The 27,939-nt window shown below is 45.6% G+C and overlaps 1 protein-coding gene across 2 annotated transcripts in view; it reads left to right on the top strand.

Moving 5' to 3' along the window:
• Positions 1-1,959: 1,959 nt before the first annotated feature.
• The window catches only part of LOC132384724 (rho guanine nucleotide exchange factor 25-like), a 407,339-nt gene continuing 381,359 nt past the window's right edge, over positions 1,960-27,939 (top strand). Inside the window, exons 1-2 of one of the 2 annotated variants that reach the window (XM_059956128.1) lie at positions 1,960-2,097; positions 27,245-27,479. In XM_059956128.1, the coding sequence (XP_059812111.1) occupies positions 2,002-2,097; positions 27,245-27,479 (331 nt within the window). In that variant the 5' untranslated portion in view covers positions 1,960-2,001. The remainder of the gene's footprint in view (positions 2,098-27,244; positions 27,480-27,939) is intronic. The other variant, XM_059956127.1, reaches the window with a different exon arrangement.

Genomic DNA, 27,939 nt, shown 5'->3' with positions numbered 1-27,939 from the left:
ATAAGAAATATGTATAAATGAAATTAAATTGTGCAAAAAGAGAGCAACAGAAGAAAAAAAATAGTAAGTTAGTGTTCATGGGTTCATTGTCCGTTCAGAAATCTGATAGCAGAGGGGAAGAAGCTGTTCCTAAAACATTGAGTGTGTTCCTTCAGGCTCCTGTCCCTCCTCCCTAATGGTAGCAATGAGGAAAGGGTATGTCCTGGGTGATGGGGGTCCTTAATGATGGATGCTGCCTTCATGAGGCATCGCTTTTTGAAGATGTCCTGGATGCTGGGGAGGCTGGTGCCCATGATGGAGCTGGATAGGGTTACAACTTTCTGCAGCTTTTTCCAATCCTGTGCAGTGACCCCCTCCGCCCATACCAGACGATGATGCAACCAGTTAGAACACTCTCCACAGTACATCTGTAGAAATTTGTGAGGGTCTTTGGTGAAATATCGTCATATTTAAAACATATTTATTATTACTAATTAATCAATCAATGATCATCTCTGCTCAAAATTACCATGGTTTACACGCTCTGAAAAAGGTTTACACGCTACTGTCAGCAAGGCGAGGTATAGAGGGGTGTGTCCGGCTATCACGATGACTGAAGGGGACTCTTAACTCCAGTGGGTGGGAAGGGGCAGGAGGTTGAAGTTGAGGTATGATGTGCAATCTGATCGCCCCATCATAGAATCAGAGCTAGGTTTATTATCACTGACTTGCAGGAGCTGAAATGTGTGGTTTTGCGACAGCAATGCAGTGCAAAGAGATAAAATTACTATAAATTATAAAAGGTTCTCCACCCCTGGGTAGACTGTCAGAATCTGGCATAGATAGGGGAGACAAAGAAATAGAGTACATACATTTCAGGTAAGGGGGGGGGGTAGTTTTAAGGAGATGTGTGGGGTAAGTTTTTTTTACACAGTGGGTGGTGGTAGTTGCCTGGGATGTACTGCCAGGGATGGGGTGGAGGCAGATACAATATAGAGGCAGTTAGGAAGCTTTTCGACAGGCAGGGACCAAAGGGATTTGGATCATGCGCAGGCATAAAGGGGTTAAGTCCAGCACAGACACTGAGGGCGGAAGGGGCTGTTCTTATGCCTCGTTTTATGTTGAAAGCAACATTATATATGTGCATATGTACCTTTAGGAAACTGAGTACCATGCGATATTACTTTTGATGTATTGTGTCAGCCACTGCTATTCATTGAATAGTAAATATATTGAATAAAGAGTAACACACACAAAATGCTGGAGGAACTGTGCAGGTCGGGCAGCATCTATGGATAGAGGAATAAAGAATCGATGTTCCTGCCGAGACCCCTCATCTGGATTTGAATAAAGGATGCGTTAGGTGGAACTCTGCCCTCGTTTCTTGGAAACTCTGCCCGTTCCCTTAAACATTATTAGCTGCAATACATGTAGTTTGCTTTAAGGTGGCTAAAACCCAGAAATCACAGTTTTTTTAAAAAGGAATTGATCTCGAAACTTACATTGCCAATAGTTTTTTCATCCCACTCAAGCCAGAGCTACTTGCCTAGCTCCTTTACTTTCCTGTCTATAGAGATCGCGGTTTGTAGACTGAAATTTACGGTACATTACTCAAACCATATGGCCCTTCTCAAAGCCCAACGCACACATGGAAAGAGACTGCAGAGTTGGGAGACTTGAACCAGCCTGCGATTCACCCCTTATCTGCTCTCAAGATTAAAAAAAATATCTCTCGGATCAGAACACCCTCCCTCCTAAATGACCAAGTAGTTACTGGCCAGCATGCACCACCCGCCGACGTGCATTGCAACAGTTTGACGGACTGAGAGACAGCGCACCTCGAACTTGCGATTGCAAGAGAATATTCAGCCCGTACAGAGTTCAATGGTCTTGGGACCGAGAAGACATTTAAAGAGACATCTCTTCTCACAGAGCTAAAAAGAGCAATAAGTCGGCCGAAAGTCCGGGCTGCTTGGAAAGAGCAGCTACCGATAGGGACCGAGAGACGGTCTGCACTCTGCAATGAAAGCCCCTCAGCGGAGCCCTGGCCGGGCAGAGCAAATGCTTGGAGCAATGGCAGATATCTTGACCTCTTTTGCCCTGCCCAGCCAACAGTGGGTATGTGCACCGTTTTCCCTGAGCCTTCTTTTAAGGGGAGGGAGGGGGTAATTCAGCGGCAAGCGGTCCCGGCATATCCAAGGGTGGGGGGGGGGGGGGAAGGTCAAGTCATCAGAACGTAAAGTTCACGTCTGTTTAAACAATATCTAGAGAGCGGTGGAGGAAGTAATTGGCAGCGGGAAGTCAGGTGTTTGAAAGCTCCTGGAATTTGGCTGGCTACTGTCAGCAAGGCGAGGTATAGAGGGGTGTGTCCGGCTATCACGATGACTGAAGGGGACTCTAAATCCAGTGGGTGGGAAGGGGCAGGAGGTTGTAGTTGAGGTATGATGTGCAATCTGATCGCCCCATCATAGAATCAGAGCTAGGTTTATTATCACTGACTTGTAGGAGCTGAAATGTGTGGTTTTGCGACAGCAATGCGGTGCAAAGAGATAAAATTACAAAGCAATTAAATGGTACAAAATACAATGCAGTCATGAACCGTTCAGAAATCTGATGGTGATGGGGAAAAGCTGTTCCTAAAACGTTGAGAGTGGGTGTTCAGGCTCTTGTACCTCCCCCGATGGCAGCAACGAGAAGATGGCATGCCCCGGTTGTTTAGGGCTTGAGTGAGCACCGCCTCTTGAAAATGAAGCCTGGTGAATCTGTGGAATTGACTGCCACAGACGACTGTTGGGAATATTTACAATGAAGGTTGACAGGTTCTTGATTAGTAAGGGTGTCAAAGGTTAGGGGGAAAAGGCCGGAGAATGGCGTGGAGAAGGGAAATATCAGCCCTGATAGAATGGTAGGGCGGACATGATGGGCTGAATGGTCTAATTCTGCTCTTATATCCTCGATGGTGGGGAAGGTTGTGCCCGGGAAGTGGGGGCTTTGGAAAGGGTGCCAATGAGGTTTACCAGGACACTGCCTAGATTGGAGGGTATGAACTATAAGCAGAAGTTGGACACACCTGGGTTCTTTTCTCTGAAGCGTCAGAGGCTGGGGGAAGACCAGAGAGAAGTTTATAAAATTCTGAGCGGGATATGGTCAGAAGATTCTCCCAGGGTAGAAATATCAGATATGAGAGGGGATGTGCAGGGCAAATTTTTACACAGAGTGGTGGGTGCCTAAATTTGCTGCCAGGGGTGGTAGTGGAAGCAGATATAATAGGTGTTTAAGATGCTTTCACATAGCTTCGTGAATATGGAGGGATAGGGATCATGAGTAGGCAGAAGAGAATTAGTTCAATTTGGCAAAGTATTCGCTGAGAGGGCTGCTCCCTTCAAGCAGTGAAAGATGGCAGAGAATGTGAGGATAATAAATTGGCTTATTATTGTCATGTGTACCGAGGGACAGTGAATAAATTTGTTTTGCCTGCTATCCATTCAGATTATTTAATTACATCGGTACGTCGGGGTAGTACGAAGGAAAACAAAGCCAGACTGCAGAATTCACTACCACAATTTCAGAGAAGGAGCAGTACAGACAGACATTAAGGTGTAAGGCGTAACAAGGTGTAATGTGAGGTCCATCTTATCAATGGTCTTATAACAGCTGCCCTTTAGCCTGGTGGTATGCGCTGCCAGGCTTTTGAATCTAGGGAGAGGGGCAAAGAGAGAATGCCCAAGGTGGGTGGGATCTTTGATTATGCTGGCTGCTTTATGGAGGCAGCAAAAAGTGTGGACTAAGTCCGTGGAAGGGAGGCTGGTTTCTGTGATGTGCCGAGCTGTGTTCACAACTCTCTGCAGTTTCATGCGTTCTTTGACAGAGCAGTTACCATATCAAGCCACGGCGTATCCAGAAAGGATGATTTGTTGTGTGCATCTATAAAAGTTGGTGAGGGTCAAAGGACTAATGCCTAATTCCTTTAGCCTCTTGAGGAAGTAGAGGCTCTGATGTGCTTTCTTGGACCAGGACAAGCTATTGGTTATGCTTACTCCAATGAACTTGGAGTTCTCAACCCTCTCAAACTCAATACCATTGAGGTAGACAAGTAATCAAGAAAGAAATCAAAATTGTTTAATGTCACTTCTAATACACAATTGTGAGAATACAGTAATAATTTTTAAAAAACACAATAAATATAAATACATAAAATAGCTTTTATGTCCATAAAGTGACACTGGGCACAGGAGTGTCTGTACATAAGGTGGCTCTGACAGAAAATGATAAAGTAGTGGCGGAGGGGTGGTAGGTTAGTGGATGGAGGGTTAGTTGGATAGCCTTACTCTTGGGGAAAGTAACTCTTTTTGAGTCTGGTGGTCCTGGCTTGGATGCTACGCAGTCTCCTCCCTGATGGGAGGGGGACAAACATGAGCAGGGTGGGTGGGATCTTTCATGAGGTTGCTGGCCCTGTTCCAGCACTTTTCTGTATATATATCCGTGTTGGTGAGTAAGCTGGTGCCGGTGACACACTGGGCAGTTTTGACTAGCTGGTGTGTGGGTCTTCCTCTCCGCCACAGTGCATTTTCCGCACCTTGCATGCTCGTTAGTGTGCTCTGCAAAACGACGCGAGTTTAGATGTGCATGGTCAAGCTCTCTTCAACTTCCAGAAAGTAGAGGCGGTGGTGAGTTTTTCTGATTGTGTATAATGTGTTCTGCAACTGTGAGAGATTGTACGTGATATGCACTCCCAGGAGTCTGAAACTGCTTACAGTTTTCACTGCTGTGTCGCCAATGTTGAGGGGTGTGGGTGGCGCGGGTTTTCCTGAAGTTGATAACCATCTCCTTTGTTTTGTTCCAATTGAGGAAAAAGTTATTTGCCTGGCACCACGCTTCGAGCTCTTCCACATCTTCTCTTCATTGTCGGTGATGAGCCCCACCACTGTCCATTTCCCTCCACAGATATTACCTGACCTGCTGAGTTCCTCCAGCGGTTTGTGTTTTGCTTTATTCTATTATTAACAGCTCTAATCCTGCTCATCCCCCATCTGAACAAAGTGCAATCTGTTTTGTCATTTTCAGTTGCACCCCATCTGCTCAACAGCATTTTTTTTAAGGGAGGCATTCAAGGTTTCCATGAGTCTGTGTGTGAGGAACAGCTTCTCGTCTCCATTCCTGAACAAGCCTGGCTTGAATTTTAGACAGCAGATGCTGGAAGCTGGAGAGACAGGAATTGAACCCCAATCTTGCTGTAAAACGTTGCGCTGAGCACTACGCTACAGACGCACAGGAGCAGGCAACTCAGCCCTGCCCCACCAGGCTGACCTAACTACAACCTTAACGCAATTCCTATCTATCTCAATAACCTTTCTTAATACAGACAGAGATACTCAGTGCTTGCTGCATTTAGTTTAGATTTACAGCATCTGAAGATTTATTTTGTGATCTTCACAGTAATCTTTCACTTCCTTGTGTACCAAGAATTGATCTATTTCGGTCTTTAAAATATTCCATGCTTTACTAGAGAATATAAAAATATTCTAAGCTTCCACCGTCCTTTGAGTTGACTCACTATCTTTTGAGAGAAATAATTTTGACTCATCTCTGCCTTGAATGGGCAAGCTCCAAAGCCATTATTTTTAAAATAGTGACCGCTAATTCTAGTTTCTCCCACAGCAGAAAACATCCACTCTGTCATGACCACCCCACCCCCCGATAAAGGACTGCAAATGCTTGAAATAAAACTGGCATTCCAGCGAGCAAGGGAGAACATTGGTACTGTCAGTGTGGACTCCTCGCAGAGCAGCTCACAATGTTGAGGAAGTTATTGCCGGTAGATTTACTGAGGAAGGTCTCACCACTTGACCAAGATGCAGACACCAATCAGGACTTCAGTGTGAGAGACTATAGTCGCTGTCCCCCGAAGCTCACAACTTCTAGCCTCCATGCAGTGTGTAAAAACTGTATTTTCCTCACAAACTGTGTCTCAGTTTAAGATCCTTTCCCTCCCTTCACTTCTCGCTGGCTCTAAGCCATCAAAGAGAAGATAGAGAGAAGGGAGGCACACGAGAAGATAGATAACGGGGAAGACAAGTGAGGGAATGGGATTGCTCCAAGAGAGAGCAGAGACTCAAAGAGCCAAATCGCCACCACCATCTTATGAAAATATGATAAGGCAGAGTTTTTAACAGGTTCATGTCACCTTTGTCTGCTCCTTTACCTGGTGTTCATCTCCAGAATAACCTTAGCCCCACTCACCCACCACTCTGCCTGCAAGTAAATTTAATGTACGTCTGCCAGCCACTCATTTGCTTTGAATGCCATTCTTTCCTTTAACCCTTACATACTGTTTGGGTCAAATTTGACCCGTTTTGACATTTGACAGCAGTAAAAACACCCTAAACACCATTTTTTTAAAGCCAAAATTTGATGACTTTTCCTAAAGAGACCCAAAATGTGCAAAAATGAAAATATTTAAAAATTTTATACTTTTGTACAGGTGCTACAAATTTTTGTGCATTGAAGCTGTTATGGCTCAAATTTGACCTGTATCTATTGAAATGGATTTTAGATCTCTGAAACATTAATTAAGGATTAATCACCCATTTATTAATGTCAGATAGGCTCTTAATACATTCTAAATAGATCTGTGGTTCAAAATTTGGTATAGACACTTGTTATGAGGGGATTCTTGAGCTGGGTCAGAATTGGCCCGGACTGTACTGTGAAGGTATAGAATATGAGCCGTATGCAAGGGTTAATCCCTTTTAAAAAGCTTCTTGAGGAATGCTCTCTAAGTGCAAGCTATCACAGAACACAGAACGATACAGCGCAGGGACAGGCTCTGCAGCCCACAATATCCGTGCCAAACGTGATGCCAAATTAAACTAAATCCCTTCTGCTTGTACATGATCCATCTCCCCTCCATCCCTGCATATTCTTGAGTTGAACAGCCTCTTAAATACCCCTATCATATCTGTTTCCACCATGTGTAATGTCTCTACCTAATCCCCCAGCAGCACGTTCCATTCACCCACCACTCTCTGTGTTTAAAAGAGAAAAAAACCTCCCACTGTTATCCCCTCCTTCAATTCACCTTAAAATTATGCCCCCTCATATTAGCCATTTCTGTCCTGGGAAAAAATATTTGGTTATCCACACAATCTATTCCTCTTATTATCTTGTACATCTTTATCAAGTCAACATTCACCCTCCTTCACTCCGGAGAGAAAAATTCTAGCTTACTCAACTTTTCTTCATAAACCATGCTCTCTAATCCAGGCAACATCTGGGTAAATCTCTGCACCCTCTCTAAAGCTTTCGCATCCTTCCTATAATGAGATGACCAGAACTATATTCCAAGTGCGATCTCCCCAGAGTTTTAAAGAGCTGAAAAATTACCTCTCCTTGTAGCTCATACCGTCCAGTCCAGGCAACATCCTGGTGAATCTTTTCTGCAACCTCTCCAAAACTTCCACGTATTTTCTATAAAGGCGCAACCAGAAATGCACCAAGCCAAAGCTGCAGTAAGAATTGCTGACTTCAGTGCTCAATGCCCCAACCAGCAAGGGCAGGCTGGCTGTACGCCTTCCTCACCACTCTATATCCACTTGTATTGCCGCTCATGAAAGGCTCGAAAAGACAGAGGCAGAGGACGCTAGATCTCAAGTCCATAAGCATTAAATCTAGCAGAGACATCAGGAGAAACTACTTTACCCCGAGAATGGAACACACGCCCACTCGGAGTGGTTGATGTGAAAAGCGGAAAGGAAAGCTGGTTAACCACTGCAGTTAAAGGGTTAACCACAGCAGTGAAGGAACTAGCAGAAGGGTCTTATAAAATGCTCACAACAATGAAACAGCAGCCAAATAACAGCTGCCTCTGTTGCAGCACGTACTTTACAAGTTGTTTCTCACTTCTGATTCCACTGCTTCTTTGTGGAATAAATAACGCAGCTTAATGTGGATAATCAGGTCACAAAATGCAAAATATGGCATTACCCAAAAGCCTATCATTACCTAGCCTGGCTCTATCACCTCTACACTACCTTGTCAGTCCATTTCCTGAGAAGTCACGGCATTCCAGGGGGACTCACTTCGAGGAAAGTCCCATTGTGTCGCCATATTTCCCCACATTCACTCTTTAATCACGCCTGATAACCAATGAGATATGCGTCCTTAGTTCTGTCAAAGTTGATGTGTAAACTGACAAGATTAAGAATACGCATGGCGGCTTGGTCTTCAGCAGTCTCTTGATTGAGTTCATGAGCTGCGAGGTAATGTTGCTTTATAAAGCCCTGGTTAGACCACTCTGGGAGAGTTGCATTCCGTTCTGGTCGCCTCGTTATAAGAAGGATGTGAAAGCTTTAGAGAGGTCGCAGAGGAGATTTACCTAGCTGCCTAGATTAGAGAGCATGTCTTATGTCATACATTCAGCAAGCTTCAGCTTTTCTCTCTGAAGAGGAGGATGAGAGGTGACTTTATAAAGGTATGCGAGATGATAAGAGGCAGAGATCGAGTGGACAGCCAGAAACTTCTTCCCGGGGCGGAAAGGGCTAATACAAAGGGGCATAATTTTAAAGTGATTAGAGGAAAGTATAGGGTGGGAATGTATTTTATTACACAGAGAACGATGGTGATGATAGAGGGAGATATCTTAGGGGCACTTAGAAACAGATAGGCACATGGATGATAGAAAACTGGAGGGTTATGTTGGATGGAAGGGTTAAATTGATTTTAGAGTGGGTTAAAAGGCTGGCACAACACTGCATGTCCTATGTTCAATCCCCACTGTGAACTCAAACAGAAGAACATAAAGAGTAGACTCCCCCCCCCCCCCAACCATGGCTTCCAAGCAGGGGCACGAGAACAGAGCGACAGGCACATTGGGAGCCAGGACTGAGGGAGTGCTATACCCACTGCAGGATGCTGACTCCCAAAGGACGTGACAGCCTGCAAGCCGGGCTCTCATGTGCACATCGCCCCTCCCCAGTCTAACCATTAGTGCCCACGAGTTAAGCTGGCCTTGTTCTGATAGTCAAGCTACCCCCTCCCGCCCCCCCCCCCCCGAACCCTCCAAACCATCATTCAACCCTCCAAATAAGAGCAGAAACTGCTGGAAGCACTCAGCAGGTCAAGCAGTATCTGTGGGGAGGAACAGAATCTGCATTCTGATGAAGATATCTTTCTAAACAATGGATTCTTCTAACAGCTGGCCTATTGCTATCTGTTTGAGCTGCGCACCGTCTGGCTTCCTCTGCCCTACACTGCACTGTGAACGATACTTCAGGAGTATTCATCAGATTGCAGAGTACTTTAGGGACCCCAGGGTTTGTGAAACCTCAGTCATGAAGCCTAAATTGCACGTGCCCACGACAGGGCACCACAGGTGATGCAGTGGGTAGAGCAGCTGCCTCAAGCTCCAGAAATCAGAGTCCGATCCCACCCTCCTGCCACTGTCTACATGGAGTTTGCAAATTCACCCTCCGACTGTTTGGGATCCTCCCCCCCCCCCCCCCCCCCACCGGGTGCTCTGGTTTCGTCCTACATTCCAAAGACGTGCAGGCTGGTGGGTTAATTTGTCGCTATAGATTGTTCTCTAGTGCGTGGGTGAATCGGGGCACAATGTTCATTCCAGCCTGTCGACACCAATCCAATCTACCAGACTTGGTGCACAGCCTCCGATACGGTGGTGATTCAAGGGCTCACCTGCTCTGCCTCCACTGCGGATCGTGAGATTAGTGTAGATGGGACTTGATGGCCAGCAGGGACACGATGGGCGGAAGCGCCTGTCTCCATGATCTGAAAATCTAATCTCCGGTACCTTAAACAAGATTCAACCTGCAGATACACACTCCCCTCCTCCCTTCAGCATTTCAAGGCGGAGGGGGGAGGGATTTCCAGTATGACTCTCTGGTCCATTCTTCCATCCCTAGTGTTCTACAGCATCTTCCCCTTGACCTCTACACTGGGGACCCCACACACAGCTTTGCGAAGCACCTATGTTTAGTACATCGATGACCATGAGCTCCAGTAATTCACCAGCCCACACCCAATCTGACCTACTGGTCATTAATCTCTTGCCCTGTCACATGAGGTCCAAGGCAAGCTTGAGGAACAGCACCTCGCCTTTCATCTGGCCACGTTGCAGCCTTCTGGACTCAATATTCAATTCACACTGTCGGTACCAGCATCGGGGAGTTCTGTCCGTCATTCGTCTGTGATATTGACTCAGTTCCCCTCTCTCCATTAGTACAGCCTAGCCTACTGTGCATTCCCCACACCCCTGCGCTTTGGGACGCTTTACACTCCTTTGCCCACGGTGTTACTCTCTAATAGCTGCATTAACCCATCGACTGCCACTTATTCCCATGGTAAACCTAGCCAATCCCAGCCTAACCCTATTGCAGATATTTCCCTTGTCCTAACCATCCCTCACCCACCATCTCTGTAACTTATCTGTTTTCTCTCTTTCCAAAGGGTCTTCGATCTGAAGCATTAATTTGGTGTCTCTTTGCACAGATCTAACCTGACCTGCTGTTTCCACTGCTTCCTTTGTTTTTCTTTCCCACCTGTCCAGGCAATATCCTGGTGAATCTCTTCTGCACTCTCTCCATTGCGATCTGGCTGCTGGCCGTGTGCCCGGAGACACAAGTTCTTTGGGCACAGAGCTCAGAAAAAACGACGCAACGGACTTTTAACATCGTAAACCAGTGAGTTGTTTGTTATGTCTCCCCTCTCGCTGTGAAATGGGGACACCTCTTTTTCCCTTATTAGGAAGAGGGAGAGCCTGTGGTATGTCGAATACCGGGTGAACGAGTAGACTTCGGGATACTGCAACTCTGTGTCTTTACTGTTGCTTTGCGGCACGCTTGAGTGCTCGTGGGGGGGTGCCAATGCTTTTTGCTGGTGGGGGTGGTGGGGATCGTTGCTTTCCTGCTGCTTGTGGATGGGGGGAGCTGGAGAGGGTTCTAACATTTAACTGTCATTCACTCTTTGGGGCACTCCTCTGTTTTCGTGGATGTTTTGTGAAGAAAAAACATTTCAGGATGTATATTGTATACATTTCTTTGACATTAAATGTACCTTTGAAACACCCTTCCTAGAGTGCAGTGACCGGAAATGCACACGGCACTTCCTGATGATTGGTGTCCAAGTTGTTTAGTTCTGAAGGTGTAGAGTTCTTTGGCACAGGGATGATGGTGGTTGATTTGAAGCATGTGGGGACAGTGGCAGACATGAGAAGGACTCTGCAGAGTCAACCCCCGTAAGGCTGCCGGGCCAGACAACATCTCAGGCCTGGTACTCAGGGAGTGTGCACACAGCTGACTGATGTCTTCACGGACATCTTCAACACTTCACTCACCCAGGCTGCTGTCCCCACACACTTCGAATCAGCCACCATCATCCCTGTACCAAAGAACTAAACGACTACCTCCCAGTGGCACTGACCACTATCATCGTGAAGAGCTTTGAACAGCCGATAATGGCACATATCAAAAACTCCATTCCTGCCCCACTGGACACTCAGCAGCAAAACCGCCGATGGATGCCATAGCATCTGTCCTGCACCTGGCCCTGACACATCTAGAAAACACGGACACTTATGTCTGAATGCTGTTTCTGGATTTCAGTCCAGTATTCAACACTATTGTCCCACAGACCTTGGTGAACAAACTCCTACTCCTCGGTTTAAATACACCTCTGTGTATCTGGGTGTTGGACTTCCTGACGAACAGACCTCAGATAGTCAGGATGGACAACCACTCCTCCCTCTCCATCATCCTGAATATGGGTGTCCCCTGGGCAGTGTGCTGTGCCCACTGCTGTACACTCTGCTCACACACGACTGCACGGCCAAGCACCCGAGTAATCACATTGTCAAGTTCACCGATGACAGACCATCTGGATTCCAGCAGCTGTAGTCTCTTGTGCATCCAGAGGTAGAATGGATACAGGTTGTCTCCTCCAGTTACTATGAAGAAAAACTTGCATTCATATAGTGTTTCGCACATCCTACACCAGAACAAGAAGCACTTTGCAGGAGTTTTTTTATAAGTACTATGATTGCAATTAAGCTCTTCGACAAGGCTGAAATGGTTGCCACAAGAGGACACAAGTTTAAGGTGCTTGAAAGTAGGTACAGAGGAAATGTCAAGTTTTTTACTCAGAGGGTGGTGAGTGTGTGGAGTGGGCTGCCGGCAACGGTGGTGGAGGCAGATAGGATAGGGTCTTTTAAGAGACTCCTGGATAGGTACATGGAGGTTAGAAAAACAGAGGGCTGTGAGGAATTCTAGTAATTTCTAAGGTAGGGACACGTTCGGCACAACTTTGTGGGCTGAAGGGCCTGTATTGTGCTGCAGGTTTTCTATGTTTCTACGACACAGAGTAGTCAGCGTTCAAGTGTCCTCTCCATGTGACCAATATTGGTGCCTCAATCACAAGCCTCTTGCTCGCATCCCCCAACACACATCCCTGTTGTAAACCATCTTTCACCCTGGTTTGTTTGGAATCATGACAACAGTGGGTAGGAAGGCCTCTTTCAGCTTGCCAGGGAAGGGTTACGCAGGAAGGAGATGTGCGAACTGCAAATATGTTTTGGTGAGCTTGAAGAGCAGCAAGATCTTTTAGCAGCCAAAGGATGTTTTTAGATTCATCCAAGCTTAAGTTTATTCAAGAGTACACAAGGAGCAATTGTTACCACAGGTGGGAGGGTTGGTAGCTGTTCAGCAGGGATTGAAAGTAAATTGGAATAGAACAAGGGAGGTGTCAGTTTTCTTTTAATGCACAGTGAGTTGTTATGATCTGCAGTGGACCTCCTGTGGGTGCTAATTCAATAGTAACTTTCAAACTACTTGGGCGGCACAGTGATGTAGCTCATGGAGTTACACCCTCACTATTCTGACCTCGGATGCTGACTGCATGGAGCTTGAGAGTTCTCACTCTAACTCTATGGGTTCCACTGACCCCTCTTTCCCCACCTTCCCCCCCCCCCCCCCACACACACACCCCTGGAGCTCCTGTGTCAAAGAAGTGTGGGTTGGTAGATTAATTTTCCACTGTAAGTTGTCCCCGGTCTGTAGGTGAGGGGGAGAATCTCGGGGGAGTTAATGGGACTGTGGGGAATAAAATGGGATCAATGTAAATGATGGCCAATGCAGACTCAATGGGCCGAAGGGCCTGCTTCTGTGTTGTATGACTTCATCTATGATTTCATAAAACAGATTTTGCAGGGGTTTGAACAGACAGTGAGACTAGTCGTCAGCTCCATCAAAAAGCCATCTTGGGTTTGGTAGGTTAACTGGCCTCCGTCAACTTTGTGTGGCCCACTGAGGTGCATGTTAACATTAGCCAGTGGCGTGCATCCACAACCCTATCACTTTCCTGGTGCCATTGGTGTCAATGGAAGTTCAAACCAGGAGAGGAGAAGCAGGTTGCCAAGTTGATGGCGCCAGTTTTATTTATTTGAAGGAACTATACTTCATTCACTGGCTGGTGGTGTAGTGGCATCAGCACTGGACTTCAAGGCAGATGGTCCTGAGTTCAAACCCAGCCGGGTCCCATCCTGGGCAGCAGCAGTATCTGTGCAGAAGAAAGGCCTGGCAATCTACTTCCGTATCTTGCCATGAAAACCCTGTGGTCCATGAGGTTACGAAGAGTCGGACTCGACACTAATGACTGAACAACAAATACTTCATTCATGCATTCATGGTTATACAGCGTATATGGTATCCTTACGTGTTATCATTCTTGGCACAAGGTTTATCATCTCCATTTGACACAAGAGATTCTGCAGATGTTGGAAATCTAGAGCAACAGACACCAAATGCTAGAGGAACTCAGCAGGTCAGGCAACATCTATTGAGGCAAATAAGCAGTTAATGAAGGGGCTCAGCCCAAAGCATCAACTGTTCCTTTCCCTCCATTAATGCTGCCTGACCTGCTGAGTTCCTTCAGCATTTTGTGTGGGTTACTTGTCTAATTCCATTTTCTTTCAGGATTCTCATTACATCAGCATGACATCAATTTGTCTCTTTGCGCTTTATTCCTGAGCAACAATCCAAAAGGTAATTACACATTATCCAGTGGGTGAAGTTCAAAGTTCAAAATACATTTATTATCAAAGTACATTTGTCACCATATACAAACCTGAGATTCATTTTCTTGTGAGTGTTCTCAGTAAGTACAAGGAAACACAATAGAAGGGCCCTAGACTGCAGTCCACCCCAGCAAGCCTTAGCGTTGGCTGCATCTATCTTCTGTGAGTTCCTCAGCATGTACTCCTGCATTACAAACCCTCTGAGTTCTGGTGAGGCGTTCTGCCAGATGGTTTGTGCAGTCTGTTCAGAAACCATCCCACTGCCCCAACAGGATCTGCAGGGTATTCTGTGACAACCACTATCTGATTGACTTCTGGTCAAAAGTGTTTTCTGCAGAACTATTCCTACAAACGATTGATAGCGTGGCACAGTCCAACTGAATGGGACATTGCCAGGCAACAAGGCCCGTCCCATCTTCGTAACTCTGGGAGCAGGTAGAACCTCAGCTCACTGTGACACAGGGTGCTTTTGTACTCAGGGTACACTCACAGCTTGGTACAGCCACACCCAAAGGTAGTCATCAGGATGAGAATATGTTTCTCCCCACTCCCCCCCCCCATTTCTATGGGGGCTTGTGCTTTGTGACATGAACTGGATCCATGTATCCATGTTCTGGATCTCCAGATAAACCAGAAGTCTGCTCCGCTGACAGAAGAGTACGGTATGGACCACAGCTGCACCGAGTACAGCACCTTGCACCCAAGGACCAGGTCCATCCTACCATCAAGAGGGGGGGGGCCTCGCTCACGCATTCCCAACCTCTGTTTCACCTGGGCTATCCACTCCACATCGCACATCTCGGTTTCTCTGCGACCAGCACCTTCGGGTGACCAGACCCACCAGTGAAGGGAGTGGAGGATTGGTCAGACTAGCGTGCAGAGAACCTGATCTTGCTCTTCCTGCAATTGCCTCTGACCCCCAAGGCCAGCTCCACTGGTCACAGATGATGATCTTCCAAGCAGAAAATGGTAGCGTCATTCAAAATTCTGTAAACCTCCTTCTCCTGGTACTTTCTGCCCAGGCTGGTATCTGTCTGTTTCCCCCTCAAAGTTCCTCTTCTACGTCCACTCCCATCGACTGCACAAGGAGCAGTTTCTGATGCTTTCTGTGAGTTGATGTCTCCCCCTCTGATCATCACTTGCTTTCTGAACACCATTGAAGAAACCTTTTTGGTTAATGTCTTGATTGCTTTGGGGAGACAGAGAGAGAAGCTTTGCATTCTATAACCTGGAGACTCTTTTCAGTTCCCTAGTGTTTTACTACGGACAGCAATTGACAGTCCATTTTCATGTCTTCCTGGGGGTCACAGGAAGGAGGCAGTGATCAGAGAAGTATACCCGGGACATGGCAGAACTGTGTACTCCTGTACTTGACACAGTTTGCCATCTTAACATTTCCATCAGGAGTCTGCAGATGCTACCTAGTTTGTTGCTGTCCAGCTGCTTTGATGATGAGTTGAAGTCACTGACCGGGATGTTGCTAGCAGCAATGGGAGCTACCGGAGACGAGCCAGCATCTCACTCTGCAGGATGAAGGTGAGCAGAGTGATTAGCTGGAGAAGCACACACAAAATGCCGGAGGAACTCAGCAGGTCAGGCAGCGTCTATGGAGAGGTATAAATTATCAATGTTTCAGGCTGAGACCCTTCATCAGGACTGGAAAAGGAGGAGGAAGAAACTAGCAGTCCTTCCCTTACCCCCACCTTCTTATTCTGGCTTCTGCCCCTTCCTTTCCAGTCCTGATGATGAGTCTCAGCACAAAGAGTCATCTGTTTATTCCTCCTCATAGACGCTGCCAGCCCTGCTGAGTTCCTCCGGCATTGTGCGTGTGTGTTTCTCTGGATTTCCAGCATCTGCAGACTCTCTTGTGTTTATTATTAGCTAGACGCACCATTTTTGTACTGGAGCACAGGACCATTGCCTGCTGCATGATTCTTTATTGGAATAAATGAGAAATTATTTACCAAGTCTTTTCCTCGAATGAGCAGCGACCTGCCTCAGTAATAGTGGACACAGAGACAGATGGAGAGGAGCAGCTTAATGCTTAAGCTTCAAAATTCCTATTGGTCTGAACAGAGAAATGCTTAAAATGCTTGATTGACATATCACTGTTTTAATGGAGGTGTTAACCTTTTTATTATAAATTGGTTAAGCTCTCTTGTAATACAGGAATGTCAAATGCATTTAATGTTCTCCTATAGGCTGTACAAGCAAATTCAACTGACTTTCAAAGGAAAATTGGATCAATCATGAAAATGAGAAATTCGCAGTGTATTTGGGAAAGTGCAGAGGAGGAGACTTACGTTTTCAAATGGTAGGCACAGCAGTGTAAAACTTAATCATCTCTTTGGCACTAAAGATTTTTGCCCTTTCCCTGAAATGTGTCTCATTTTCTGGCTCTCTTACATCCGAGTTAGAATGATTATAGATTCCACACACACCCAGTGCTGTAGTGTCAGAGATGCTGTTTTTTAGTGTGTGGTGAAGATTCTTGCCTATTGTTTTGGAGATGAAAGAGCACACAATTTCATTTGAAGAAGCAGCATTTTTCCTGGTGACGTGAGCAACCTTTATCCCTTAACCTCGAATCTGAATGTGAGGGGAATGGAGGGATGCAGACTATAATCGGGAGGAGGACATTTAGTATAAATAGCCATCAAGAACATACAAAATAGGAGCAGGAGTCTGCCATCTGACCATTGAGCCTGCTCTGCCATTCAATAAGATCATGACTGTTCTGGCCGTGAACTCAGCTCCAACTACCTGCCCTTTCTCCATAACCCTTAATTCTCCTGATAGTCGAAAATCTATCTATTTCTTAAATGTATTTGATTATGTGGCCTCCACTGAATTCCACAGGGTCACTACTCTCTGGAAAAAAGCAGTTTCTCCTCATCTCTCTCTTAAATCTATTCCCACAAATCATCAGGCATTTTCCCTTAGTTCCAGTCTCTCTTACCAGTGGAAACAACATTCCGGCCTCTACCTTATCTATCTCTTTCATAATTTTGTATGTTTCTGTCAGATCTTCTCTCATTCTTCTGAATTCCAGTGATTATAGTCCCAGGCAACTCAATTTCTTCTCATAGGCTAATCCCCTCCAGAATCAACCCGGTGAACCTCCTCTGCTTCATCCCTAAGCTAGTATATCTTTCCTCAAGTAAGGACACACAGTACTCCAGGTGTAGCCTCACCAGTACCCTGCACAACATTGTGGGCCAAATGGCCTGCCCAGTGCTTGCACTGTTCTACGTTCACCACTGGAATAATCCCAAATGTCAGCTGTGCACTTGCAGTCCAGATGAAGGGTTTCGACCCAAATGGTCGACTGTTCATTTCCCTCCATGGATACTCGCCTGACCTGCTGACTTCCTCCAGCATCTTGTTTATTGCTCCAGTTTCCAGTGTCTTGTGTCTCCAGTGGACCAACACTGTACAGTGTCTGGGAGCCTGCTGTGTGTAAATTGGCTGCTTTGTTTCTCACATTATCTTTGGACTGCACCACATTTCAGGAGTACCTCACTGGCTCCGTGGGGATGTTATGAAATTGTTGAAAGTACCACAGAACTTTATTCCAGTCTCTCTTTCCTTTCTCTTTATTTTTTCTTCTTCCTTTTCCAATTATTTGTCAGATCCCATTTCCTCCCAAGACAGCCAGGAGAAATGTTCCCATTCACCCATTTCAAACGCTTGTAGCTTGGATTGCAGCCAGATTAGGATCAGAAGAGAAAACAGAGCTAATTTTCCCCCCAAAAGCCGCTTATTTTCTCTTTCCCTGGAAGCCCTCACTGGGGCCACTTAGCCACAGCCTGAGAGCTGGCAGGGGGTGTACGTGACCTCTAAGAGGGAAAAAAGCAACTGGGAGTTCACCGGCATTGTCAATAGGAATGGTATCAGAACAGGGAAATGGGTCTCTGCACAGCACCAAGTCCAGAACAGTAATCATGTGAAATCATTCTGCAAGCTTTTTGGTTTAGCTCTGGAAAACTAAGTTGGTGCTAATCACACGTACGACTGATTAAAAGGGATGTGCACTCAGCTCTGAGAGCTGGATTGTATTGGAGGTGGGAGCGTTGAGCTCAAAAAAATTCATTTGAGCGCTCCTACTGTATTAAACTCGTGACCTTATGAAATGTATGGACAGGAGCACAGCTGTTTAGCAGGATGACGGTATGCTCCAGATTTGAACTATTACAGTCAGTAACGAAGTAAAAGCATTCTGCACCCTCGTGTCAGATAAAACTCAATTTAGAGGGGTACTAGGAGGGAAGCCTAGGAGGCGGTGTAGTGGCATCTGCACTGGACTTCAAGGCAAGTGGTCCTGGGTTCAAATCCAGCCTGCTCCTTGCATGCTTTCCATCTGTGCTGGGTTGAGTGTCGAGCCAGCAACTCAGCCTTGTAAAAAACAGACAAAGTACTAAAGAAATGCCACCTGGTGCACCATAATGCGCAGAGAGGAGCAACTACGAGGGAAGCCTTGAGATCAGCAGTAATGTTACTGAATGCCAAGACAGCAGCAAGGGGTTTTAATTCCTGCTACTTTTTCTTTTGCAGTCTATTGACGTTGGCTGACAAACGTGTGTATGTAGCAGTCACTTGAAGTGCCTTGAAGCCACGGTAAAAACAGCAAGTTCATATTGAAACTTGGGTTAGCATTGGCTATACTGGCCTCCATGGCAAATAACCTGTGGCCAGTGCTGACTCGTAGGAGGTCGGTCAAGAAGGTTCAGTCGCTTGGCATTCAAGAGGAGTTAGTAAATTGGATTAGACATCAGCTTTGCGGGAGAAGCCAGGTAGTAGATGGTTGCCTCTCTGACGGGAGGCCTATGACTAGGGATCAGTGCTGGGTCTGTTGTTGTTTGTCATCTATATCAACGATCTTGATGAATATGTGGTAAACCTGATCTGAAAGTTTGCAGATGATTTCAAGTTTGGTGTAGTGGACAGCGAGGAAGGCTATCAGAGCCCGCAGCAGGATTTGGACCAGCTGGAAAATGGGCTGAAAGACGGCAGATGGAATTTAATGCAGACAAGTGCAAAGTGTTGCACTTTGGTGGGACCAACCATGGTAGGTCTTGCACAGTGAACGGTAGGGCACTGAGGAGTGTGGTAGAACGAAAGGATGTGGGAATACAGGTCCATAATTCATTGAAAGTGGTATCACAGGTAGATAGGGTTGTGAAGAATGCTTTTGGCACATTGGGCTTCATAAATCAATGCATTGACGTTATGTTGAAAAAGTATCCTGTACAGAGAAAGTTTATAAGGATGTTGCCAGGTCTGGAGGACCTGAGTTATAAGGAAAGATTGAATAGGTTAGGACTTTACTCTTTAGAATGTAGAAAATTGAGAGGAGATTTGGTAGAGGTATACAAAATTATAAGGGGAATAGATAGGTAAATGCAAGCAGGCTTTTTCCACTGAGGTTGGATGGGACTACAACCAGAAGTCATGGGTTAAAGGTGAAAGGTAAAAAGTTTAAGTGGAACATGAAGGGGAACTTCTTCACTCAGAGGGTTGTGAGAGATTGTGGAACAAGCTGCCAGTACAAGTGAAGCATGCAAGTTTGATTTCAACACTAAGAGAAGTTTGGATAGGTACATGGATAGTAGAGATATGGAGGGCTATGGTCCTGGTGCAGGTCGATGGGAGCAGGCAGTTTAAATGGTTCAGCATGGGCTGGAGGGCCTGTTTTTGTGCTGTATTTTTCTATGACTCTGTCTGTGAAGGATGTCCACATGTCAGGCCTGAGGCCTGTGTTCATCCAAGTGAGCCAGCTCATTCAAGTTTTGGTGAGAAGTTATGGGGGCACAGAGGTGGAAGCCAAAATGTTCTCGTGGCTGCGGAGATGTGGCTGTCTTTGACATGGTACTTTGAATGCATGTCTCTCTCCACAGATGCTGCCTGACTGGCTGAGATTTTCCAGCATTCTCTTAGGTTTTATTTTGGATTTCCAGCATCTACAGTATTTAATTTTTTTAATGCTGTGTTGGGGCCTTAGAAACATAGAAAACCTACATTACAATACAGGCCCTTCAGCCCACAAAGCTGTGCTGAACATGTCCTTACCTTGGTAATTATCTAGGGCAGGGGTCGGCAACGTTCACCACTGAAAGAGCCAATATGGACCCATTTCCCACAGAAAAGAAAACACTGGGAGCCACAAAACCCGTTTGACATTTAAAATGAAATAACACTGCATTATACAGTTTTTTTTTGCCTTTATGCTATGTATAAACAAACTATAATGTGTTGCATTTATGAAATTGATGAACTCCTGCAGAGAAAACGAAATTACATTTCTGCATGCAACAAAAACATTTTGAACTCCGCAAAAAAGACGTTGGATTGAAGGTTACTCCATAGTTAGCCTACCTTGGATCGAAGAATTAAAAGAAATCGCGCACTGGCGGGTGTCAGGCATTGGCAGTGGTGATGTATATTAATAGCGATAAAAAAACACGTTGTAGCGGTGTGCTACACGCAGCACTAAAATAAAGACACTGCAGTCAAAGATAACTTTATTCGAACCAAACAGCCTTGCTTTAAAGCCTCCCTCAACCCGTCCCCATGGGCGCGGATGCTCCAAAAGACACGTACTCACAAACCCCCGTAGGCTATCTCCCTTAGCCGGAACGGTGGCTAATTGTGAGCCGGTTCGGAAATGGGGTCTCCACAACGTTTTATTTAGATTGTACAAGATCACCATAATCTTCAAATTTCGAATTACATTTCAAAAACTAACAAACCACGGGGAGCCGCAGCACAGAGATGAAAGAGCCGCGGGTTGCCGACCCCTGATCTAGGGTTACCCATAGCCCTCTATTTTTCTAAGCTCCACATACCTGTCCAGGAGTCTCTTAAAAGACCCTATTGTATCCACCTCCACCACTGTCGCCAGCAGCCTATTTCACACACTCATCACTCTCTGAGTAAAATCTTACCCCTGACATCTCCTCTGTACCTATTCCCCAGCACCGTAAAACTATGCCCTCTCATGCTAGCCATTCCAGCCCTGGGAAAAAGCCTCTGACCATTCACAAGATCAATGCCTCTGATCATCTTATACACCTCTATCAGGTCACCTCTCATCCTCCGTTGCTCCAAGGAAAAAAGGCTGAGTTCACTCAACCTATTCTCACAAGGCATGCTCCCTAATCCAGGCAACATCCTTGTAAATCTCCTCTGCACCCTTTCTATGGTTTCCACATCCTTCCCATAGTGAGGTGATCAGAACTGAGCACAGTACTCCAAGTGGAGTCTGATCAGGGTCCTAAAAAGCTGCAACATTACCCCTCGGCTCCTAAACTCAATCCCACGATTGATGAAGGCCAATACACCATACGCCTTCTTAACCACAGAGTCAACCTGCGTAGCAGGTTTGAGTGTCCTATGGACTCGGACCCCAAGATCCCTCTGATTCTCCACACTGCCAAGAGTCTTACCATTAATACTATATTCTGCCATCATATTTGACCTACCAAAATGAAGCACCTCACACTTAATCTGAGTTGAATTCCATCTCCCACTTCCCAGCCCAGTTTTGCATCCAATCAGTGTCCTGCTGTAACCTCTCACAGCCCTCCACACTATCCACAACACCCCCAACCTTTGTGTCATCAGCAAATTTACTGACCCATCCCTCCACTTCCTCATCCAGGTCGCTCATAAAAATCACAAAGAGTAGGGGGTCCCAGAACAGATCCCTGAGACACACCACTGGTCACCAACCTCCATGCAGAATATGACCTGTCTGCAACCACTCTTTGTCTTCTGTGGGCAAGCCAGTGCTGGATCCACAGAGCAAGGTCCCCTTGGATTGTGTGCCTCCTTACTTTCTCAATAAGCCTTGCATGGGGTACCTTGTCAAATGCCTTTAAGCCTTGCCTAGGCTCTGCAACATTAGATTGTTTTTTTTCCTAATTATAAAAAAAAGACATAGAGCTGGAAAATGCACCAAAGGTCTGAGTTAACAGATTGGGATTCCATCTTGGGTAGGTGGAAAGCAGATAGGGGCAATTAAATTGAGGTTGTCCAAATTCTGAAGAGTTGACTTTAAAGAATGGTTCTGGGGTGCTAATCAACCCAAGGTTTCAATAAGGGACCTTTCAGTCATAACAAGGTAAAGTGTGAGGACAAGAGTCCACCTTATTGAATGAAGTCCATTCAAGATGGTGGGATAGAAGCTGTCCAGCAGCCTAGTCGTACGTGCATTCAGGCTTTTCTATCTACTGCATGATGGGAGGGGGGAAAAGAGAGTATAGACAGGGTGGCTGGGGCCTTTGAATATGTTGGCTGCTTAGTAAAGCAGCAAAAAGTGTAGATAGAGTCCATGGAGGGAAGGAGGCTGGTTTCCATGATGTGATGGGCTGTGTCCACAACTCTCTGCAGTTCCCTGCAGTCACCATGCAGGATGGAGCAGTTGCCATACCAAGCTGTTATGCATCCAGGGCGAATGCTTTCTATGATGCATTGACAAAAATTGGCAAGAGTAAACAAGCACATGCCAAATTTCTTTAGCCTCCTGAGGAAGTCGAGGCATTGGTGAGGTTTCTTGCCCCTGACACTCTTAATTGTCACCTGCTACTGCCCTATTAATCACTACACTGACCCTGAATACCTGATCAGGAGATAGCCCCTTTGACATATCCAACACCTTCCCTGCCCGCTCTACAACTAATGTCTTTCTCTCTGTACCATGTTCTGATGCAGAGTCTCGGAACTGAACCATTAATTCATTCTCCCCCTTCCCCTCCTGAAACTGCTTTACCTGTTGAGTGTTTCCAGCATTTCCTTGCTTTTATTCTGATTTCTAGCATCTGCAGTATTCTTTTTTTAACTTTTCCTGATAAAGGAAAGAAGTGAAGCAGGGTGCAGCATTGATGGGGCAAAACTAATGGGATCTAGGTTATTCAGCACAAGTGGTTTACTCTGGGGCAGTGGACTTCCAGGTTGCAATATTGAAGGTGTTGAGAACCCAACGTCATCTGGAAAACCTAGAAGATTATCCATCAGTGGCACCCTGATGAAGAGGCTACATAGCAGTCTGGTTTTGGAGAGTTAACATAGGTTAGGGGGCAGGCTGATATCATGATCTGACTCCAAAGTTGAACATATCCAAAGATGAAATTTAAAAAGGCACCTTGAAGAGCCTGTTCTCTGGTAGCAGAGGGAAAAAAAAACTTAATCCTGAGGCCACAGGTCTGTTGGTGATGAGAAATGATATGAAAATCACACTTGGAGCACTTCCCTTTCTCTCCTCTTGGCCCCCATTACCAACTGGATGACCAAAAGGAAGAATGTGGAGGTGCTTGAAATTGGGAAGTCATGTGTTGATGCATCCCTGGAATTTCTACAGCCGTGGCTATCATCCACAATAGAGACTGCTACTCAGAGGGGGAGAGAGTGCGAGTTCCTTCTCTTGGGGAATCTATTTTATAGTAGTTCATGTCAGAACATACTCACTTGAGAGTCAATTGTGTAACGTGACTGGCATTGCTGAAAGTTGGTTTCAGAGACTTGGAGAGTCACCATATTCAGAGGGACTTTCCTGTCAGTTTTGCAGATAATAATCATCAAAGGACTGTGCCTTTAAGGCCCACCCTGAAGAACAGGTTCTAGACCACACCTCCAGTGCAATACTCGGGTAATGGTGTGTCATCTTTTCCTAATTTAACATTAAGTTGACTTCTTGTCTATCCCACAGATGGCATGAAAAGATTCAAATTAGAAACATTCTCCCAGTGTCCTGAAGAATATTTGTCCTACAGTGACATCTCCAAAACAGATTTGCCTTGAAATTTGACCTGCATTTCATATATTTTCCATGCCTCTTCCTCCCTGTATCTCTATTCCTCTCTCTCTCTTTTTTCCCCCTTGTCCTCTCTCTCACCCCCCCCCCCCCATGACTCTTAACCTGCCAACCAGTTGGCTTCATCAAATTATGACCATAGCAACCCTGCCTCTGCCTATCGGATTCCCTTTGTCCTCCTAAACCAAACTTCTATACAACTTGAACCTAATATTTTTTCACATTTCCAGTTCAGAAGGCATTTGATAAGGTTCCTCATTCAGAAAGTCAAGAGACATGGGATCCAGGCAAACTTAGCTGTGTGGATTCAGAATTGGCTTGCCCATAGATAGCAAGATGACGATGGAGCGTTCTCTGCCTGGAGGTCAATAGCCAATGGTGTTTGGCAGGGATCTGTTCCAGGATCCCTTGTTCTTTGTGATTTCTATAAATGACTTGGATGAGCAAGTTGAAGAGTGGATTAGTAAGTTTGCAGCTGACACCGAGGTTGGTGGTTAGTGTAGAAGGTTGTGTAGGATATTGACAGGATGTGAAGCTGTGCCGAGGAATGGCAGATGGAGTTTAAACTGGAAAAGTGTGAAGTTTGGGAAGTTGAACTTGAAGTCAGCATACAAGATTAATGGCAGGATTCTTCGTAGTGTGGAAAAACAGTGAAATAGTTGGGTCCATATCCATAGATCCCTCAAAGTTGTAGAGCAAGTTGATAAAGTTGGTAAAAATGTGTATTGTGTGTTGGCCTTCATGAGTTGGGGGATTGAGTTCAAGAACCATGAGGTAATGTTGCAGCTCTATAAAACTCTGGTTAGACCACACTTGGAGAATTGTGTTCAGATCTGGTCACCTCATTATAGGTAAGACGTGGAAGCTTTAGAGAGGGAGCAGAGGAGATTTACCAGAATGCTGCCTGGATTAGGGAGCAAGACATATGATAATAGGTTAAGTGAGCTAGGGTTTTTCTCCTTGGAATGAAAAAGGTTGGGAGGTGACTTAACAGAGGTGTACAAGATGACAAGAGGCATAGATCTCATGGGTAACCAGAGATTATTTTCCCTAGGGCAGAAATGGCTAATACCAGGGGGCATAATTTTAAGGTGATTGGAAGAACGTATAGGAGGATGTCAGGGGTAAGATTTTTACACAAAGAGTACTGGGGCCAGGGGTGATGGTAGAGGCAGATACGTTAGGGACATTTAAAAAAAAACTCTTAGATAGGCACATGGATGATAGAAAAATAAGGGCTATGGAGAAGGGAAGGGTTAGATTGATCTTAGAGTAAGTTAATACTTTGGCCCAGCGGTGCTATAGTATTTTACGTTTTATGACTTTTTCACATAACAGTCTACCTGTGATGCAGCTTTCAACAAATTATGCACTTCCATTCTAGATCCCTCTGTTCCGTTACACTCTCGAAGTACCCTACCGTCTCATTAGGACCGAGAATTTATCCACCTTAAAGCTAGCTAAGATCCCCTTCTATTGGTAATATATTCTTGGATTTCACATCCCTGATTTTTTAGTTGCTGTGTCCTTTTCACTAATGAATATGATGAAAAGTATTGTCATGATGATAAGTATTCATTGGTTACCTTGCTTGTACTTGCTGGTTAGCTTTTGTCCTGGATCAGACCTCTAATGGGGTGGATGAAAGTCTCCAGATTAAAGCTGTCAGTAAATTGAACAACAGACGTGTTTTTTGATGTTTTCTGCAAAATCCTACTGGAAAGGTTCAGGCAAATTTGATCTACCCTGCGCTAATTGTTACAGTGCGGGATCAGTATCATTGCAAAGGAGTTTGTCATTTCTTGCTCTGAAGGAGCAGTTTGTTCTGTGCTTTACTCTATACTATACGACAGAAGCTTGAGGAATACCTTATCTTCTTTCTGGGCATATTGAGGCCTATCAGACTCTCCCAATTTCTACAACTATGGGATACTTGCTTTCTCTGCTGGTATCAGAGTTGGATATTTCTGGAGTCCTAGGGTCAGGCAGCACAGAAGTGGGCTCTTTGGCCCACCATGTCTATGCTGGCCATCAAGCACCCATCTACACTAATCCCGTATACCAAAACTTGGTCCAATCATTCTCTTGGGGATTCAAGGGCTCATCCAGATACTTCTTAAATATTGTGAGAGTCTCTGCCTCCACCACCTTTATTTTTTCTCTCTTGCTCTTTCTGTCTCTCCAATGGCCCCCATTAACCCATCAACAAAATGATCTCTCCAGCCCCTCCCCACAGTAACCCTGGTCTCACACTATCACAGATATTCCCTCTGTCCTATCCAAACTGTTGCACATTTTTTATTTCTGAAATATAATTTGTTTCCTCTCTGAGTTCTGATGAACGTTAACTGTTCCACTCTCCACGGATGCTGCCCGACCTGTTCAGTGCTTCTAGCAACTTTTGATTTTATTTCAGATGCTAGTATCTGCAGTTCTCCAGTGCTGGAAACCTGGAGCGTCACACAGAAGGTGCTGGAGGAACTCGGTGGGCCAGGCAGCTTCTATGAAGGGAAAAGGGCAGCCGATGTTTTGGATTGATACCCTTCAGCTGGGTGGAAAGGATAGAGGGGCGATAGCCAGTATAAAGGGGTGCGGCAAAATCAACTGGATCTATCTCTCTGCTGCCAGCTTTTGCCCTTCCTTCCGTCTTCTCTTTATCCCCCTATCACCACTCTATTCTTTCAGTCCTCGTGAAAGGTCTCTACCCGAAATATCAATCGTCCATTTCCCGCCACAGATACTGCCTGACCCACTGAGTTCCTCCACTGCCTCTGTGTGTTTCTGCAGTTTTCTGTTTTTTCTTTCATCCTTATTTGCCAGATATCCTGTCCTACAGACGAACACACAGTGTTGTCTTTTATGCTCTGCAGTTTTATTTGACACCTCCTTGTGCCATGAGCCATTTCCCAGGCAAGGTCGTTCTCGACTGAACTCTGATGTCTCCGAGACTAACCGAGGAGAATTTCTTTTCGATATATTTTTAATACATTTAAAGCAGGTTTTGATAGGTTTGTGATTAAAAGGGGTGTCAAACATTATGGGGAGAAAACTGGAGAGTGGGATTGAAAGGGATAATAAATCAGCCATGATGGAGTGGCGGGGCAGACTTGATGGGCTGAATGGCCTAATTCTGCTCCTATTTCTTATGGTTTCATGGTCTCTCCTCCTTCTGGAAAAAAAAAAGCACCTAGTCTGTTCTGATAGCCAAGAAATGGTGAAGCTGGTACTGTTAATGTTGCCAAGCTAAACAGCATAAGAGCCAGGCCTAGTTGAAAGAAGCCTGAGGAAAGCTTTGAGATGAAGTTATCAATAGAAAGTGAAGCCAGGATTCCAGCTGGGAGACATAAATGACAGTTTATTCATTGTTTTCGCAGCTCTCTGACCCGTGTGAGGTGACGGCAGACGTGGCTGAACTTAAGCCCCCCAGCAGTGAGGGTGAACAGGCAGGAGAGAGCAAGAGTGACCCAGGAGATTCCAAGGCTGATTGTAGCCCAGCTGAAGCTGCTGCTGCCCCATACCCTCCGGTGGATTCTGGTTTCACAAACACGACTGGTCTTTCTGACTTCCCCAGGGCGCCTGTGATGGAAAATTTAATCCCATCTGGTGAAGGTAGGGAAAGCTGTGTTTCTGTCGCTGCTCTTGGGTTTCATGGCCCTGGGACTGGCAAACGGCCTCTTGGTTCCAGTTTGTATTTGTGTTGGCACGAGGACACGAAAAGGGCTGCAAAAATGAATCAAAATTAGTGTTCTGTAGAAAAAAAATCCTTGCAAGAAACCAAGCTTGTCTTGAGTAGAGGAAATGCCTGTGCCAAACCTTTTTGGCTATGGTCCATTGCCTCGGTGATGGGAATGTAGTGTGTGATAGAACCCAGGGCAAACCATGTGTAATGGTGACTTGTCAGTGAGATTCTAAACTCTGCTTCTGTGGCTTGAGATGACCCAAGGTGGTTTCAGATTGGGCACAGTGACTGTCATCTGCTCATGGGTGCCTACGTTTGGGTGTGTTCAAGCCAAGTCAAGTCACTTTTATTGTCATTTCGACCATAACTGCTGGTACAGTACACAGTAAA

Source organism: Hypanus sabinus, chromosome X1 (assembly GCF_030144855.1).
Source record: "Hypanus sabinus isolate sHypSab1 chromosome X1, sHypSab1.hap1, whole genome shotgun sequence".
NCBI classification, from domain to species: Eukaryota; Metazoa; Chordata; class Chondrichthyes; order Myliobatiformes; family Dasyatidae; genus Hypanus; species Hypanus sabinus.
Note: the sequence above shows the minus strand (reverse complement) of the source record. Positions and strands in the feature narration are given on the sequence as shown.